We start from the raw sequence: 14,315 nt of genomic DNA, 5'->3' as shown, positions 1-14,315 counted from the left end.
TTTAACCGAACCCCGCCGACCGCCACAAGCCGTGCGGGGTGCCTCTGCTGGGCCGCGGGAGCGCGCAGGGAGGGGGAGCGCGCTGTGACATCTGCCACGGGGAAAGCAGAGAGGCCGGGCGGCCGGTCCCACTGCCCAGCGCGCTACACAGCTCCCCAGGCACTGCTCGCGTTGCCGCCCCTTAAGCGCTTCCCCCTCCCCCCCCCTCCCCCCGCGCGAGCGGCCGACCCGTCGCCACGGCAACCCGCTCCTCCCTCCCCGTGCTGCTCCGCCCCACGTGACCCGCGGCGGCTGTTACCAAGGACGCGCCAGCCAGCGCGCAGGCTGCACGGAAGGGGGGAGAAGGGGGGAGGCTCCTTTTTCCGACTCTTGCTTCTGATTGGCCGCGCCCCCCCGCTCGCTGATTGGGCGAGGGGCGGCGGAGCGGAGGCGCTCATTGGCTGGGCGCGGAGGTGAGGCTGTGGGGTGATGCCGGCCGCCCCGGCGCCGCCGCTGGCAGGCGGCTCTGGCAGCCCTCCGGCCGGCAGACAAAGGCTGCGCGGGGAGATGGGCGCCCCCCCACACCCGCGGCCTGCACGCGGCGGAGCCGGAGGGGGGAGGCGCGGCTGCGAGAGAGAGGCACGCGGGGCGAGCGGCGCGGGCGTCACGCTGCGCACGCGGCCGGCAGCCAATGAGCGGGCGGGGCGAACGCAGGCGGCACGCGGGGCCCGCGTGTCCCCGCCGCCCGCCCGTCAGTCAGTCAGCCAGCCAGCCGGCCGGCCGTTCGGTCGGTGCCGCCCGCCGCGCTGCGAGAAGCGACGCTATAAATACGGCGCCGGGGATGGGAGCCGCGATGCGGGCGGCGGCTGACGGCTGACGGCGGAGGGCGGCTCCGGAGCGCGGTGGGTGCCGGCCGGCCGGCCCCGCGGGTTTGTGTCAGAGGGAGGCGGGGCGGGGAGGGGCGGCCTGAAGGGAAGAGGCCGCCGATAAAGCGGCGGGGAGGGAGCGGGGCAGGAAGGTGGGCCGGCCGCAGCGCAGCGCCTCACCGCGCCTCCCCGCAGGGCTCCCCCGGGCGTCGGCAGCGCGGAGCGGAGCGCAGGGCCGGCAGCCCCGCCGGCAGGATGCAGATCTGCGACTCGTACAGCCAGAAGTACTCCCTGTTCAACGCCATGAACCGCTTCATCGGCGCCGTCAACAACATGGACCAGACGGTGATGGTGCCCAGCCTGCTGCGCGACGTGCCGCTGCTGCTGGACGAGCTGGACGCGGCCGGCGCCGTGTGCCCCGAGCGGGAGGCGGCCCCCGCCGGAGCCTACTTCTCGCGGCGGGACATGTACAGCCACTACGTGCTGCTCAAGTCCATCCGCAACGACATCGAGTGGGGCGTGGTGCAGCAGGCGGCCGGCGAGGAGGCGGCCCGCAAGAAGGACAAGCTGGGCGGCGGGCCCGCCGAGGAGGCCGAGGCGGAGGAGGACCTGGAGCAGCAGTTCCACTACCACCTGAGCGGCCTGCACAGCGTGCTCTCCAAGCTGACCCGCAAGGCCAACGTGCTCACCAACCGGTACAAGCAGGAGATCGGCTTCGGCAGCTGGGGGCAGTGAGCGAGGCCCGCGGGAGCGGGGTTCCCTCCGCGGGGCGGCTCCTGGTTGGCGCTCCTCCTGCCGGGAGGGCGAGGGCGTGGAGGCGAAGCGTCGAGGCTCCTTCGCACGCTGGTGGGGACTGCGGTCGTTTTTACCAACGCACAAACGAGAGAGATGTAAATTAATCGATACTAGTTCATTAATTTTTTTTTTCCTTTATTATTTTGTACGGGCCGGTTGCTGCGCCTCGCCGAGCTGGCGACCGGTTCCCACTCGTACGTAGCTGGCCGATCTGAGGCTCGACACAAGCCGATGAAAGGGGGGTGGCACGGAGCTGCCCGGTCACCGGGACGGTGCCTAACCCCGCGGTGTTCGCTGGCAGGGTGAAGGGCTCCAGGTTGTACATGCGCTGAAGTCTATTTAAAACTTTTTTTACTCAGATGTAGAGTATATTCTAAAATAAATGCAAATGTATTGACTAAAAGTGACTTAACTTTTTGGTATGATTTATGTTTCGTTAATTAAATGATATTTTTAACATCTGAAATTCATCTGTTGTTCTTCTTTCTGGCGCTGCCTTAACAGAAATGCCTTTGTATGTGTGAGATGTGGTGTTCCTGTTTGTTTTTCCCTTTTCTCCAAAGGGAGGGATGGTAGCAATGGTACTGGGAAGCGCTAAACCTGACAGATGACTGCACCTAAGTGCACTGCACATGGCCTGATGCTGGCACGCTGTCCCCAGCCCCTCTGTGCTGCGAGTGTGGACGAGCAGCAGCGTGAAGGTCAGTGCCTCTAGCAAAATCTGAGAAGACGAGTCCTGACTGCTTATAGGCTGCAATTCAAGGGGTTGGAGCAGAGCCGAGGAATGGCTTGTTTTCCAGGAGGTAACTCAGCGTACTGCATACGGGGAGCTCTTTTCTCTTCCTCAGAACAGGTCTGGGATGCTCGCCTCTCCCGTCCCCTCTGCTTCTCCCTAATCTGCTTTGGTAACTAAGAAGTGAATTAGGTTTATGTTCAGCAAATTGTATTGCTTTCATTTTATTTTTTTCCATTTGCTGAAGTAAACGTGCCTTAGAATTGGGTTTCTGTATTGTGTTTGCTGTATAGGAGAAGTAAAGGCTTGACGTGGATTAAGCTCTTATGAGAGACATGTACTTGATAATAACAATAAAATGTGTTTTAAGTTTGTAAATGCACTGAAATTTTACTCTTTATTGCCATCAGATGTAGGGCTTGTTTTTTTTTCCTTTTGGGTTTAAGGATAAGGATTTTTGTTTTGCTTGCATAGTGTTCCCCAGCATATGAGTTTTCTCAGCTCTAATGTTAGTACACTGTAGCAAAACATAGGTACTCCGAACTTTGTACTAGTTCATGGGTTAATATAGCAAAAAGAATGAGCCTGTGGGTATGCTTAAGAGGTTTTTAGAAGGCTTTCCCTTCTAAGGTAAAGAAGAAACTTAAGGCTGAACGATTTGGCTTAGCCATGATTGCTCTTACTGGTAATGTTTTTCAACACCCCTCCACTTGTTGGGAAGGTGCCAGGGAAAAATCAGGAACAGAGGGATTACCCTGGTTTTCCTTCTGCTTGCCAGCACTGTTGTAGTCTGCGTGGCCTGTCAGATGCAATGCCTTACACTGGATGATGTTTTGCTCTCCTAAATGTTAATGGTGAGAGAAAGAAAGAACTTGTTCGGCTGTGTTACTCGCTCCTGCCTTGCACTCAGCCAGCCAAAAAATGTGTTACTACCTGGTTCAGAAGTGCTTGTAAAACTCTGAATTAAACCAGCTAACGCTATGTCAACACTGCTCCTTTTGAACTCCTGGTAACTTCTCCCAGATTCAGACAATGCTGTTGGAGTGTTGCACAAGAGGCAATGGGGTACTGAATTAAATGATGAGTAACGTTAGAAAAAGCTCGTATGGCATTAGTGCAGGATCAACATGAGTATGTCATTTTTTTTTTTTCTGCTTGCATCCTAAAAAGGGAAAACTTCAGTGAAAGAGAAACTAAACGCTAGCAGTATTTGGTAGTAAAGGAGGAACTCCCTTAGAAATGCAGCTGTGGATAGCAGAGAACATGGTTCTGGCTGGATGACACTGCACTTTAAGGCTTTGTCCCATGTGGCTTACACCCTGCTGTTCTTGGGCTGCTCCTGTCTGTAGCCAGGGCCATCTGGATTCAGAGCGGACAAGAAACAGCTGAGACACATGTCAACAAGCCAGCAGAGGGGATGCTTTGGAGTTCCCCTTTTTTGAAGTCATCTGAGAGGATCAAGAAAATGACCTCACGATGCAGGGGAAGGAAAGTAACAGATATCAACAGGGGGGTGTATCTCATGCAAAGGACAAGGAGGGGAGCTGCTGTTGGCCGGCACCGCTGAGGAAAACAACTTGCACAAAATATGGTCAGGCAATTACGTAAACACCAGCACCTGACTGCAGTAAGCAAAGATGAAATGGCAAAGTTTTCATGCTCAGATTTCGTGTTAGATGCTGAACTGGGAACAATTTCCATTAGTGGTGGATGATAAATTCATTACTAGGAGTTGCGTTTTCTTTTGAAGAACTGATTATCTTCAAGCACACCTGATTGGATACCAAGTCCCACAGACCTTTAGTCTGCTCCAGTAAAGTGATTCTGATACCTCTAAGTGATAACGAAATATGACACAAATCTACCTTTAAAATGTCTTAGTGATGTCAAATATTTTGATCCATTTCTTTCCTTCTAAGCCAGACTTGAACAGAAAGTAAACTTGCAGAACTACAGCAGCTGTGTGCAAACCAGTGGAATAAACAGAGGCACTGTGGGAAGCAGCTGTAATTTTTAGCTCGCCGAAATTAAACAGACTCAGTATACAGTAAGCTAGACATTAGCAGGGTAATAAATAATAAGATTCAGGACAGTTGGCACTTAGAAATGGATTATGGCTGAAGGTATCTTGTAGCCAAGGAGCCTCAAGGACATTCTTCATTGGATGCATCAGTTCCTATATAAAAGTGTCGTTCTGTATGTGTTATTACGGTTCATGGGTTAAATCTTGGTTTTGTGTACACAAAAGAAAAGGACAAACGGGGATAAAGTCAAGTTTTGGTCTCCCAGCACTGTATGTATACCTGTGTAAAAACAAGGGTGCTGGGGAGTTGGGCTACAGAAAGATCCACTGGCTGCTGGCTGCATGGGCAACAGGTCTGTGCTGAGTCACCTCTGTCTTTGCACCATTAGGTTTTTTCCATTCCCTGCCAGAGATGTGCTGCTCTATCCGTTGCTACTCGGGAGCAGCTAAGAAGCCTGAGAGCAGCCCACTGACACCCATGCTGGCAGACCCTCCTGCTGGGTGGGTTCCATCTCTTCTCTGACTCCTCTCCAGTGCACAGGGCTCTTCTGCTACTGCAAAGGGCTCGCTGTGGTCAACACCAGTGGGAAGGAGGCGGGTGAGGCTGGGACACGCTAGGCTGTCATCTTCCTCCTGTTTCTCTAAAAGCTTTTTCTTGCAAAAGGTGTTTAACAGATCAAGATCTCTGTTTTGTGGTTTGTTCTCTCTCCTTCCCCAGGAAGTTGCATCAAAAAAAGACATCAGTGTAACTTGACTGAGGGATGCGCTACCATTAGTGGCCAGATAGAAGGTTAGGACCCCGATATTATGGAGTTGAGATCTGCATCCTGTTCTCCTCGTTGTGCCTTTTTGTCTTATCTCTCTGTGAAAAAGTCAGCAGTGATTTCTTCTGCAGACTTAACTTCTCTGGAACACTGGGAAGGGGAGGGGACTGTCTGGTAACACTGCTTTTTATTATTTGTATCTTGCTAGCAGCGTGTAAGGTGCTATATTCTGAAGAGCTCAAAAGATCTTAGATGATAATACACACGGGGGAAGAAACAAGACCACGCTGGATTGTAACCTGCCAGAAAATCTGAGCAGAGTGTCAGCAAGGTGAGCACTGCAAATGCAGCTCCGGCTTTGCACACATTTTTCTGTCATTTGTCGTTGTTACCTTCAGACAAACAGAAATATCCAAATGTTTTAATGCTGAAGCTGCAAAATCATTTTTGTTCCGGACCACAGACTTGCATGACCAGTTTGCGTCAAAATTAGTTGTAAGGAATTAAATTGTATACTCCTTTCCAAAAGGAAATTTGCAAAAAGGAATGCAGTAATTGTATGCCTTCTTGTTAGCGGCCAACTGCCAGAATCAACACCCTTTATAAGAAGTAGTATTCCTTCTACTGTCAAACAGACTTACACTTACTTGATCCAGAGGGAAGGAATGAAGGAAGAAAAACACCTTCTAGTTCTTGTGCTTGTGAATTTTGTTCTGTAAGAGATGGCACAGAAGAAGCTTGGAGAGATAACAAGGGCCTGTGTGTTAAATCACAGGGCAGCAAATGAGCCTGCCTAATGATGTTTGTAAGGTTTGTCATAGTACCAATTAGGGTGTTGTACCTTTTTATCATGTTTATCTACATACACATGAATCTAATGTAATTCTTTTCTCTTTGTTCTGCTCTGTTTTACCTTAGCAACTGCAGGCTGCAGACAACAGAGTTGACATCCGACAGACGTAGACACAGTACTTAGGACTGAGCCTTTTCAAACACATCTCCCATTTCATCTGTATTTGAACTGGAAAGGCAGGCGGAGTGTCTGCAGCAACAATTCAGAGTACAGCACAGCAGCGTGGCAATCCTCTTGCCGTTGGATTGCTGCTTTGTCATTGACATATGTCAAAGGAAGGGGAATAATGGAGCACCCTCTCCCTGCTCCCGAGCAGCAGGGCTGCTGCCCATGCACAAAGGCTTTCCACCAAGTATGGAGCAGAAGAAATTGATCAGAGGCCCATGCTGATGGCATTCGTGGTTTATCACGACCTGGATATCGTAACACCTGGAGGCTGGCAGATTAGAGACCTGCCAAGTCAGCACTTGTCTGCCAACAAGCAGATGTGGCATGGATGGAGGCTGCGTGAGCGCGGAGATTAGATAGGCTGGATAGACTACACCCCTTCAGTTTTTTCTATGGGTCTGTAGGAAGCCTGGCTGGCCAGCTGCTTTCACTTACACTGCACTCGGCTGAGACTTTATTGACATTTAAGAGTGATTTTGTTCACATGTGAAGAAAGAGTTTTAGCTTTCCAATATTTCAGTGTAACATTCTGCTCCCCTTGTCTCTTCTGCAGGTAGATGATCTAAATGCAGACCCAAGGAGACAGAAGGTTCTGATTAGGCATACTTCAGCAAAAGCATTTTTTAAAGTCTTAATATCTATACGTCTGAGATATTGTGTTTCATCTTACTCAAATTTCCTGTCAGCACAAAAAGAGGAATGAGTGTACTCCCCTGGAAGTCTGGAACTGAAGCTTGGTTTTCCTCAGTTTTTAGGTGGGATAAGGAACCTGCAGGACTTCATGCATTTTGTTCATTTAGTTCACGTTTCATTCTTAGATCATTTTGAAATGGGCATGCATGTATTTCTCGTGGCACATACTTCTTGACCTTGGCCATATGCAGGTAACTGACGAGCTTTGCAAATATATACAAGTTTGAGTATATTGACAGGTACAGGGCTGCTGGGCACTTTTGCAGGGCTAGTTACAAAACTGCCCATTTACAGTGCTGAAGCAGACAAAGCTACCAACTCAATAGAGAGATCAAACTCACTCTCCACAAAGGAGCCTGTCCCTGCAGCCGTGAGCAGCCTGCAAGAGCAAACTGCCACAGCCTCTCTTTCAGCCAAACCCCCACTGACCTCACACATTTTTTTAATCTGTGTATCTGGCAGTGACACTCAAGATGGCACAAACCACCTTCCTTGGCCGCTGCTTGCTTGCTCTGGCTGCCCATTCCCTTCTCTTCATGTGCTCCCTGAAGGCCGTTTGCCCTCGGGGTCTGGCCGTTCCCCATTCCCTTTCCAAATTCTCTGAGGCTTTTCCTCACTGAAATTCCTGGTAAACCAATCTCATTTCACTACTCAGAAAGGCCTCAGTTGTGAACCCAACTGCAAGAGGTAATAACAGCATGTTAGGTGATCTCATGATATTTCCTTGTTTGAATCATGTAATTAAACCTGGCCTCTTTTATTAACCCAGTATTTCTGATGTGGAGGCCCTGCATTTTTTGAAAACATCTTAAGAATAATGGCTGATCACCAGTCCATACTTTGAGCTTTATCAGAGTGCTGTTTAGAAGGCAGAGCCTTCATAGAATCATGGAATATCCCAAGTTGGAAGGGACCCATAAGGATCACTGAGTCCAGCTCCTGGCTCCACACAGGACCACCCAAAACTCAGACCATAAATCATCATCATACCGTGTGCATTCCTGATGCTGACAGTGTAATGCAAAAATGGCCTCATGTAAACAAGCAGAGAAATCTGGTTTTAATGAAGCAGAAGATGGATTACTTTCAGCTTTCACTGGTACTGTTCTTACAATATTTAGCAAAAACTAAATTCCTCCTCTAGGTGAATGTAGGCCTGTAAGTCTTATAAATAAGTCAAAATTAAGAACACACGAGCTATTTCAAAAGGCTATGAGTGTTAAGACTCATAGGTGGCTGTTTCTTGAGCAGCTGTGCAGCACCAGGAGGGCTGGTCTTGTCCTGTCCCCTGCCCTGCACCATCTTACTCCTGCAGCCATGCAGTTACCAGACCAGAGAACTGTTCCAGCTGAAAATGAGCACACACACAAAAAAAGCTTCCAGCTGTACTAATTCCCTCATTCAGCAGAACATGTGGCTGCATTAGCAGTGGTGCCAGTGCAGAGGAAGGATTGGGAACACGCTGCCGGGAGGCAGAGTGGGACTTCACCTGCTGCCAGCTGCTTTCATGTTGATAGTATTAGGTTGTGAAAGTGCAGTCTGAGTCTGTCTTCAAAAGACATTTATATGCTGATGACTCTGAGTCTCACTGAAACTGGTGACTGCTCAGGTGAGACCTGGAGCGGGACTTGGATACCTTCATCCACTCACAGTGGCCATCACAAAGAGCAGATGATGCTTTGTGGTCTTTAAGACCAAGATGCTATCAGCTATGCTATCACCCTGCCACCACTGCCAGATGGCTTCCCAGCATCTGCCTGAAGGGTGGCTGTGATGCGCAATGTCACAGGTCCCTGGAGAGTACCTCAACCATGGAGCTGCAGGGTGTTATGAGACAGCAATGCCAAGTATGCCATGGTAGCAATTATGCTCAGTGTGGAAGGCTTTAATATTTATGGAGTACATGGGAGGGAAAGAGAAAAGAGCAACGAGAACGCTGGGTTCATCTCTTGTGGAGGCACTAACACATGCCAAGTCCCAAGTCTAGGCACAGGGATTGGAGCCCAGGACTTGCCCTCCCTGCCAGCACCCTGACCACAAAGTCTATCTTGCTCTCTAATTAAAGGATGCCATGCAAAATAAAGCCCTAACCGGAGGGCTGGGAGCCAGGTGAGCAGGTTGGTCCTGAAGGGACTGGAGCCACTTGTCGAAGAACTTGGGGAGGTGAACTTGGAGGACTGGTCTCCACCAGCACTCAAGACTTGCTAGTGGTTAAAAAGACAAAGTATTTTGTGGGGATCACTTCTCAGCTGATGTGCCCCAAAGGGTGCTGACAAGGGTGAAACCTTTTCTCTTTGGGGTTGATGATTCAGAGGGCAGATTCTGGCACAGCTCTTCTCTTTTCTGGCCTGGCTCATATCCCATGGGAGATGGCATCTGGCTGTGCTGCAGGAACAACCAATCTTCTCTTGCTTCCCCACTTTGCCCTATTATCTCTACTGGGTTGATGATACTGCCTTTCCCAACCAGTCTCCCTCTCCTCTCTTCCCTGTGGCACTGGAGTCTTGCCATCCCCAGCTCCACCTCTCCTCCTCTTCTCGTGAGCAACCACCTGGAAAACACAGCAGGGTGCAGGGAGGATCTTGTATCATCAGGACAGAGGAGAAGGCATTTCCTGTTGATTTTGCCAGGAAAAGTGGCCTTCCTGGTAAAGGAGGGCTGCAGTGGGAATAAGGGTGCTAATCAATCCACGGGGCTCTTCCAAGCTCATGTATCTCCCCCAGGTCCTGAAGTCAGCCTTGCCTAACATGCGAACATTCTGGAAGAAATGCTGAGTGGTTCAGTGCTTGCAGGAATATGGTGCTTTTGTCATGCTATAAACAACAGTTTAGACAACGGGAGCTTTGGAGTGAAAAATTAAATGCCTACGTTCTTTGGCATTGTTGTGGCTTGATGGCTGAAGAACAGGCCCAGGAACTGCTGTGGAGGGCTAGGCAGCCCTGACCAACCTCTGCCCAGGTTCTTTCCTGTGGAAAATGGACAGCAGAGGAGAACGTTGTTCATCAGCCCCTTGTCTGATGTGGAGTCAGCCCAAAGGGTTAGGAAGATGCCTTTGAGTCCACGGTGGTCCTTGGGCCTACATCTATGTAACAGTGACTTAGCTAGAAAGTCCTGGGGGAAAATTCCCATCTCGCATGCAGGCCGGGGCCCTGACCCTGTGCTGAACCCAACACATGCAGGGTGAGGGTGCCGATGTTCCTGTCCCCAGCCTGTCCCTCCAGGCTGTGATGGGTCAGGGCCAGCGTGGTGGCAGCAACCTGCCCTCTATGGCAAGGGCTGGGCTTTTGGGGTGCTCATTCTTCTCCCCAGGCTCTGCAGGCGGGGGCTTCCTCCATGAAAGCTAGACTCAGTGGAGACTAGCAATCAGGCTCTGAAGCACTGTTTTTGGCTGTTTATTTTGGACAGGATCCCTTTCTATTAGCATTGATTCAACCACTGTTTGTATACCCATCAGGGAGAGAACTTCCCTTGCTTCCTGCTCCTTTTCATGTGGTGCTGCAGCTCAAAGCAAGGAAGGGAGGCCAGCACAATCTGATGGACCCCCTGTCTGTGGGCTGTCAGCACGTATCATGAGGAACACAGTGTGGCTGCCTTCAATGATGGGTAATTCAGTGTCTGTTGGCTGAGTTGCAGGCTCTCTCGTTTGCACTCAGTTACCCCAGAGGACATGGACTGGGCCAGTGCATGGTTTATGTGACAGCATTCTGGTTATAAAAAAATGTGGTCCCTCCCCAGCACACAGTAAAAGTCCCTTCCTAGAAAAGCAGCATGACGCATACAGTCTGAGCATTTACTCTCAATTCAACTTTTCAGTTCTAGAGAAACATCTTCACTCTTCTTTACTTCCCTTTCCTTAACTGTTGTTAAAGGAACAAGAATGAGACACCTTCACTCCAGCCTCAAGGCAGCAGATGTAAGTAGTAAGGAGCAATAATACAAAGACATGTGGAAAGTTAAGTATAGATGCCACATGTTGACTAATGTCAGAGAGATGGTAAGCTTTCTTTGACCTCAGTCCTCTCCATTTTCTCTGTGGAGGAAGCACAAATGCATTTCTGAAGTCTTTTCCATTACTTGTGAGAGGCAAGGATGTATGAAGATACATAAGTATTCCTCAGTTTCTACTAGGAAATCAAGATGCTGAAAAGCACCCTGAAAAAAGAAAAAGGGAAAGAAAAGCACCCTGAAATGCACTGAGAACATGGTGCATGATATGCCACTTCGGCTGGTGTCCCTTCAGTTCACTGCATTGTGCAAAAGCAGCCTATGGACACTGCAGAAAAGCTATACTTTGCCACTTGGAGCATATAGGCTTCTCTGAGGATGCTTCCTAAACTGTGCTCTGTGATGCAGCTAGTCTCCAGAACTACATTAGGCACAAGCTGCTTGGGTTAAAGTTTGATGTGTGGAGATTGCCAAGAAATCAATCCAAAAGGAAAGGCATTGTTTCAGGAAAGAGAAAATATCTTTTCATTTCTAATCAGATGGAAGTACTAATTTCTAGGAAACCACAATTTCTCTGAATTGGCAGATCTGAGTTCTCCAGCATAAAGAAGACAGTATTATATACTGCTACTTTGCCAGCAGACATGCTGCCTTAGTTACTAAGAAGTATATAGTGTTTTATTTGATGAGTGGTAAAAATGTGCTATATTTCTCCTTAACATTCTGATTTTAGGCAACTGAGGTCACATATGCGTTGCAAACCCTCATTATGCAGCCTATAGTAGATAGTATTAGCAATCAAGAGAGGGAAAATAGCATGAGTTGAATTTTTCATTGTTTCCATGTTAGCTCCTGCTGCAGGAAAGGATGAGAAATGCAACTTACAGGGGCCTAATTCTGATGGCAAGAACATTATGGAAAATACACATCATTTACTAGTAATACACTTAACAAACTGTGGTGAATAGATAGGACAAGTCAAGGCCATTTTTGCTTACTAGCACAATTGATTTAACAAAACATTGCCAATTTGAATTTGGGTTAATTAATAGATTTTGAATATTTTTCTACGACCCTGTTTCTCTTTCCTTCCTTCTCCTTCCACATACTTCTTCCTTCCTCTCTCTTTCCTTTTCCTTTTTTAAAAAAGCTGTCTGGCAGCTCAAGGTGCTTTTGCTGCCTACATTTTCTGCTCTTATCCCCTGTGCTCTGGAGCAGTGCTTGCCTGCAGCAGCTAAACCAGCCCATGCTGCAAGCACGCCTTCTGAGAGATGTGTGCGGACTGATCCTCTCCAGCATATTTGAAAAGTCACGGCTGTCAGATGAAGTCCCCGGTGAATGGAAAAACAGAAACATCACTCTCATATTTAAGATGGGAGAAAGGAAGACCTGGGGAACTACAGGCTGGCAAGCCTCACGTCTGTGCCTGTGCAGAGGTCATGGAGCAGATCCTCATGGATGAGAAGCTAAGGCACATGTGAGATGATGAGGTGATCCAAGACAGTCAGCACGGCTTCACCAAGGGCAGATCATGACTCGCCAATCTGGTGGCCTTCTAAGATGGAGTGACGGCATCAGTGGACAAAGGAAGGGCAACTGATGTCAGCTACCTGGACTTGTGCAAGGCCTTTGACATGGTCCCACACCACATCCTTATCTCTAAATTGAAGAGATATGGATTTGAAGGGTGGTCTGTTCAGTGGATAAAGAATTGGCTGGATTGTTGTAGCCAGAGGGTTGTTGTCAGTGGCTCTACATCCACGTGGAGGCCAGTCATAAGTGGTGTCCCCCAGGGGTCCATCTTGGGATTGGTGCTCTTCAACATCTTTATCAATGAACTAGACAGCGGGATCAAGTGCACCCTCAGTAAATTTGCTGATGACACTAAGCTGAGTGGTGCTGTGAATACAACAGAAGGAAGGGAAGCCATTCAGAAGGACCTGGACAGGCTTGAAAAGTGGGCCCACGAAAACCTGATGAGGTTCAATAAGGCCAAGTGCAAGGTGTTGTACTTGGGTCAGGGCAATCCCAGATATGAGTACAGACAGGGAGACGAACTCCTAGAAAGCAGCCCTGCTGAGAAGGACTTGGGGATCCCGATGGATGAAACACTGGATATGAGCCAGCAGTGTGCACTTGCAGCCTGGAAGGCCAATGGTATCCAGGGTTGCATCAAAAGAGGGGTGGCCAGCAGGGAGAGGGAAGTGATTGTCTCCCTCTACTCTGCCCTTGTGAGGCCACATTTGGAATACTGCATCCAGGCCTGGGGCCTCCGGTGCAAGAAGGATGTTGGAAAAGGTCCAGAAGAGGGCCACGAAGATGATCAGAGGGCTGGAGCACCTCTTGTATGATGAAAGGTTGAGGGAGTTGGGATTGTTTAGCTTGGAGAAGAGAAGGCTGTAAGGAGACTTCACTGTGATCTTCCCATACTTGAAAGAAGCTTACAAGCAGGAGGGAGACTGACTATTTTGCGCAGATAGGTAGCGATAGGATAAGGGGGGATAGATTTGAAGTGAAAGAGGGGAGATTTAGGTTAGATGTTAGGAGGAAATTCGTCACGCAGAAGGTGGTGAGGCACAGGAACAGGCTGCCCAGAGAAACTGTGGATGCCTCATCCCTGGAGGCATTCAAGGCCAGGCTTGACTGATCGCTGGGCGATCTGATCTAGTGGTTGGCAACCCTGTACACTGCAGGGGGATTGGAACTAGATTATCTTTGAGGTCCCTTCCAAGCCAAGCCATTCTATGATTCTATGACATCATCTTTATCCCTCTTCTGTTGTGGGACTGAAGATATTCCTGAGCCCTCAGCCCTGTGGAAAGACCAGGGACTCCAATAAGAGTGTCTCTGTGTCTTCTGGTTTTATGAAAGTTTTGGGGATAGAGAGAAGCAGGATCCACTCATCTTTACTACTGTCAGGGCTATCAAATCCCTTCTAGACCTGCATGAACTTCTGCCGTGATTCAGTTTGGGTGAAGCAGAAGTCCTACATTTCTGTTTTATTTCCCAGAATAGCATAGACGTTTGGGGAAAGCAGGGACTGTGGAAAAGTGTCTTTCTTATGAACTATGGCAAATAAATAGCTGAAATCATAAAGAGTGGATCCTCCTTTACTCTGTTCTATTGGTCAGCCCCTGAAGAACCACTCTGGGGAGTGCTGATTTGTTTTATAGAAATACAGATTTCAAGGGAGATCCTGATTACAAGGGAGAAGACCACATTGCAGGTAATGTCGGCTTCTAATGACCCTCTAATTCCTGTGTCTTCTACAAACCTCTCCCACTTCCATTTCTTTTTCCACACTTCCTTTTGCATCCCCTCTTGTCCCACGTCCTGCTCCTGCTGAGTTTAATCTCAGTCCTTCTATTGACATAGAAGTCATCACATCAGGCCTCATGTCCTTTTTTTTGGGAGACAGAGACAGTAAAGCTCTTGTGTATTTAAAAGAGTGAGTGCTAACTACAGATTTCTGTAACCCATGTCCCTGGCTCTCTCT

The 14,315-nt window shown here is 49.1% G+C and overlaps 1 protein-coding gene across 2 annotated transcripts; it reads left to right on the top strand.

The window, feature by feature from the left end:
* On the top strand, window positions 459-2,106 carry MID1IP1 (MID1 interacting protein 1). 2 transcript variants are annotated; one of them, XM_021407704.1, is made up of 2 exons: window positions 459-618; window positions 1,041-2,106. In XM_021407704.1, exons 1-2 carry the CDS (start codon window positions 469-471, stop codon window positions 1,578-1,580), a joined length of 690 nt encoding a protein of 229 aa, XP_021263379.1. In that variant the 5' UTR covers window positions 459-468; the 3' UTR covers window positions 1,581-2,106. The 2 variants fall into 2 exon arrangements, with proteins under 2 accessions (XP_021263379.1, XP_021263387.1); XM_021407712.1 differs by lacking the exon at window positions 459-618 and adding an exon at window positions 728-881.

Source organism: Numida meleagris, chromosome 1, assembly GCF_002078875.1.
Source record: "Numida meleagris isolate 19003 breed g44 Domestic line chromosome 1, NumMel1.0, whole genome shotgun sequence".
NCBI lineage: Eukaryota > Metazoa > Chordata > Aves > Galliformes > Numididae > Numida > Numida meleagris.
The sequence above is the reverse complement of the archived record's forward strand: the minus strand, read 5'-3'. Positions and strand labels throughout refer to the sequence as shown.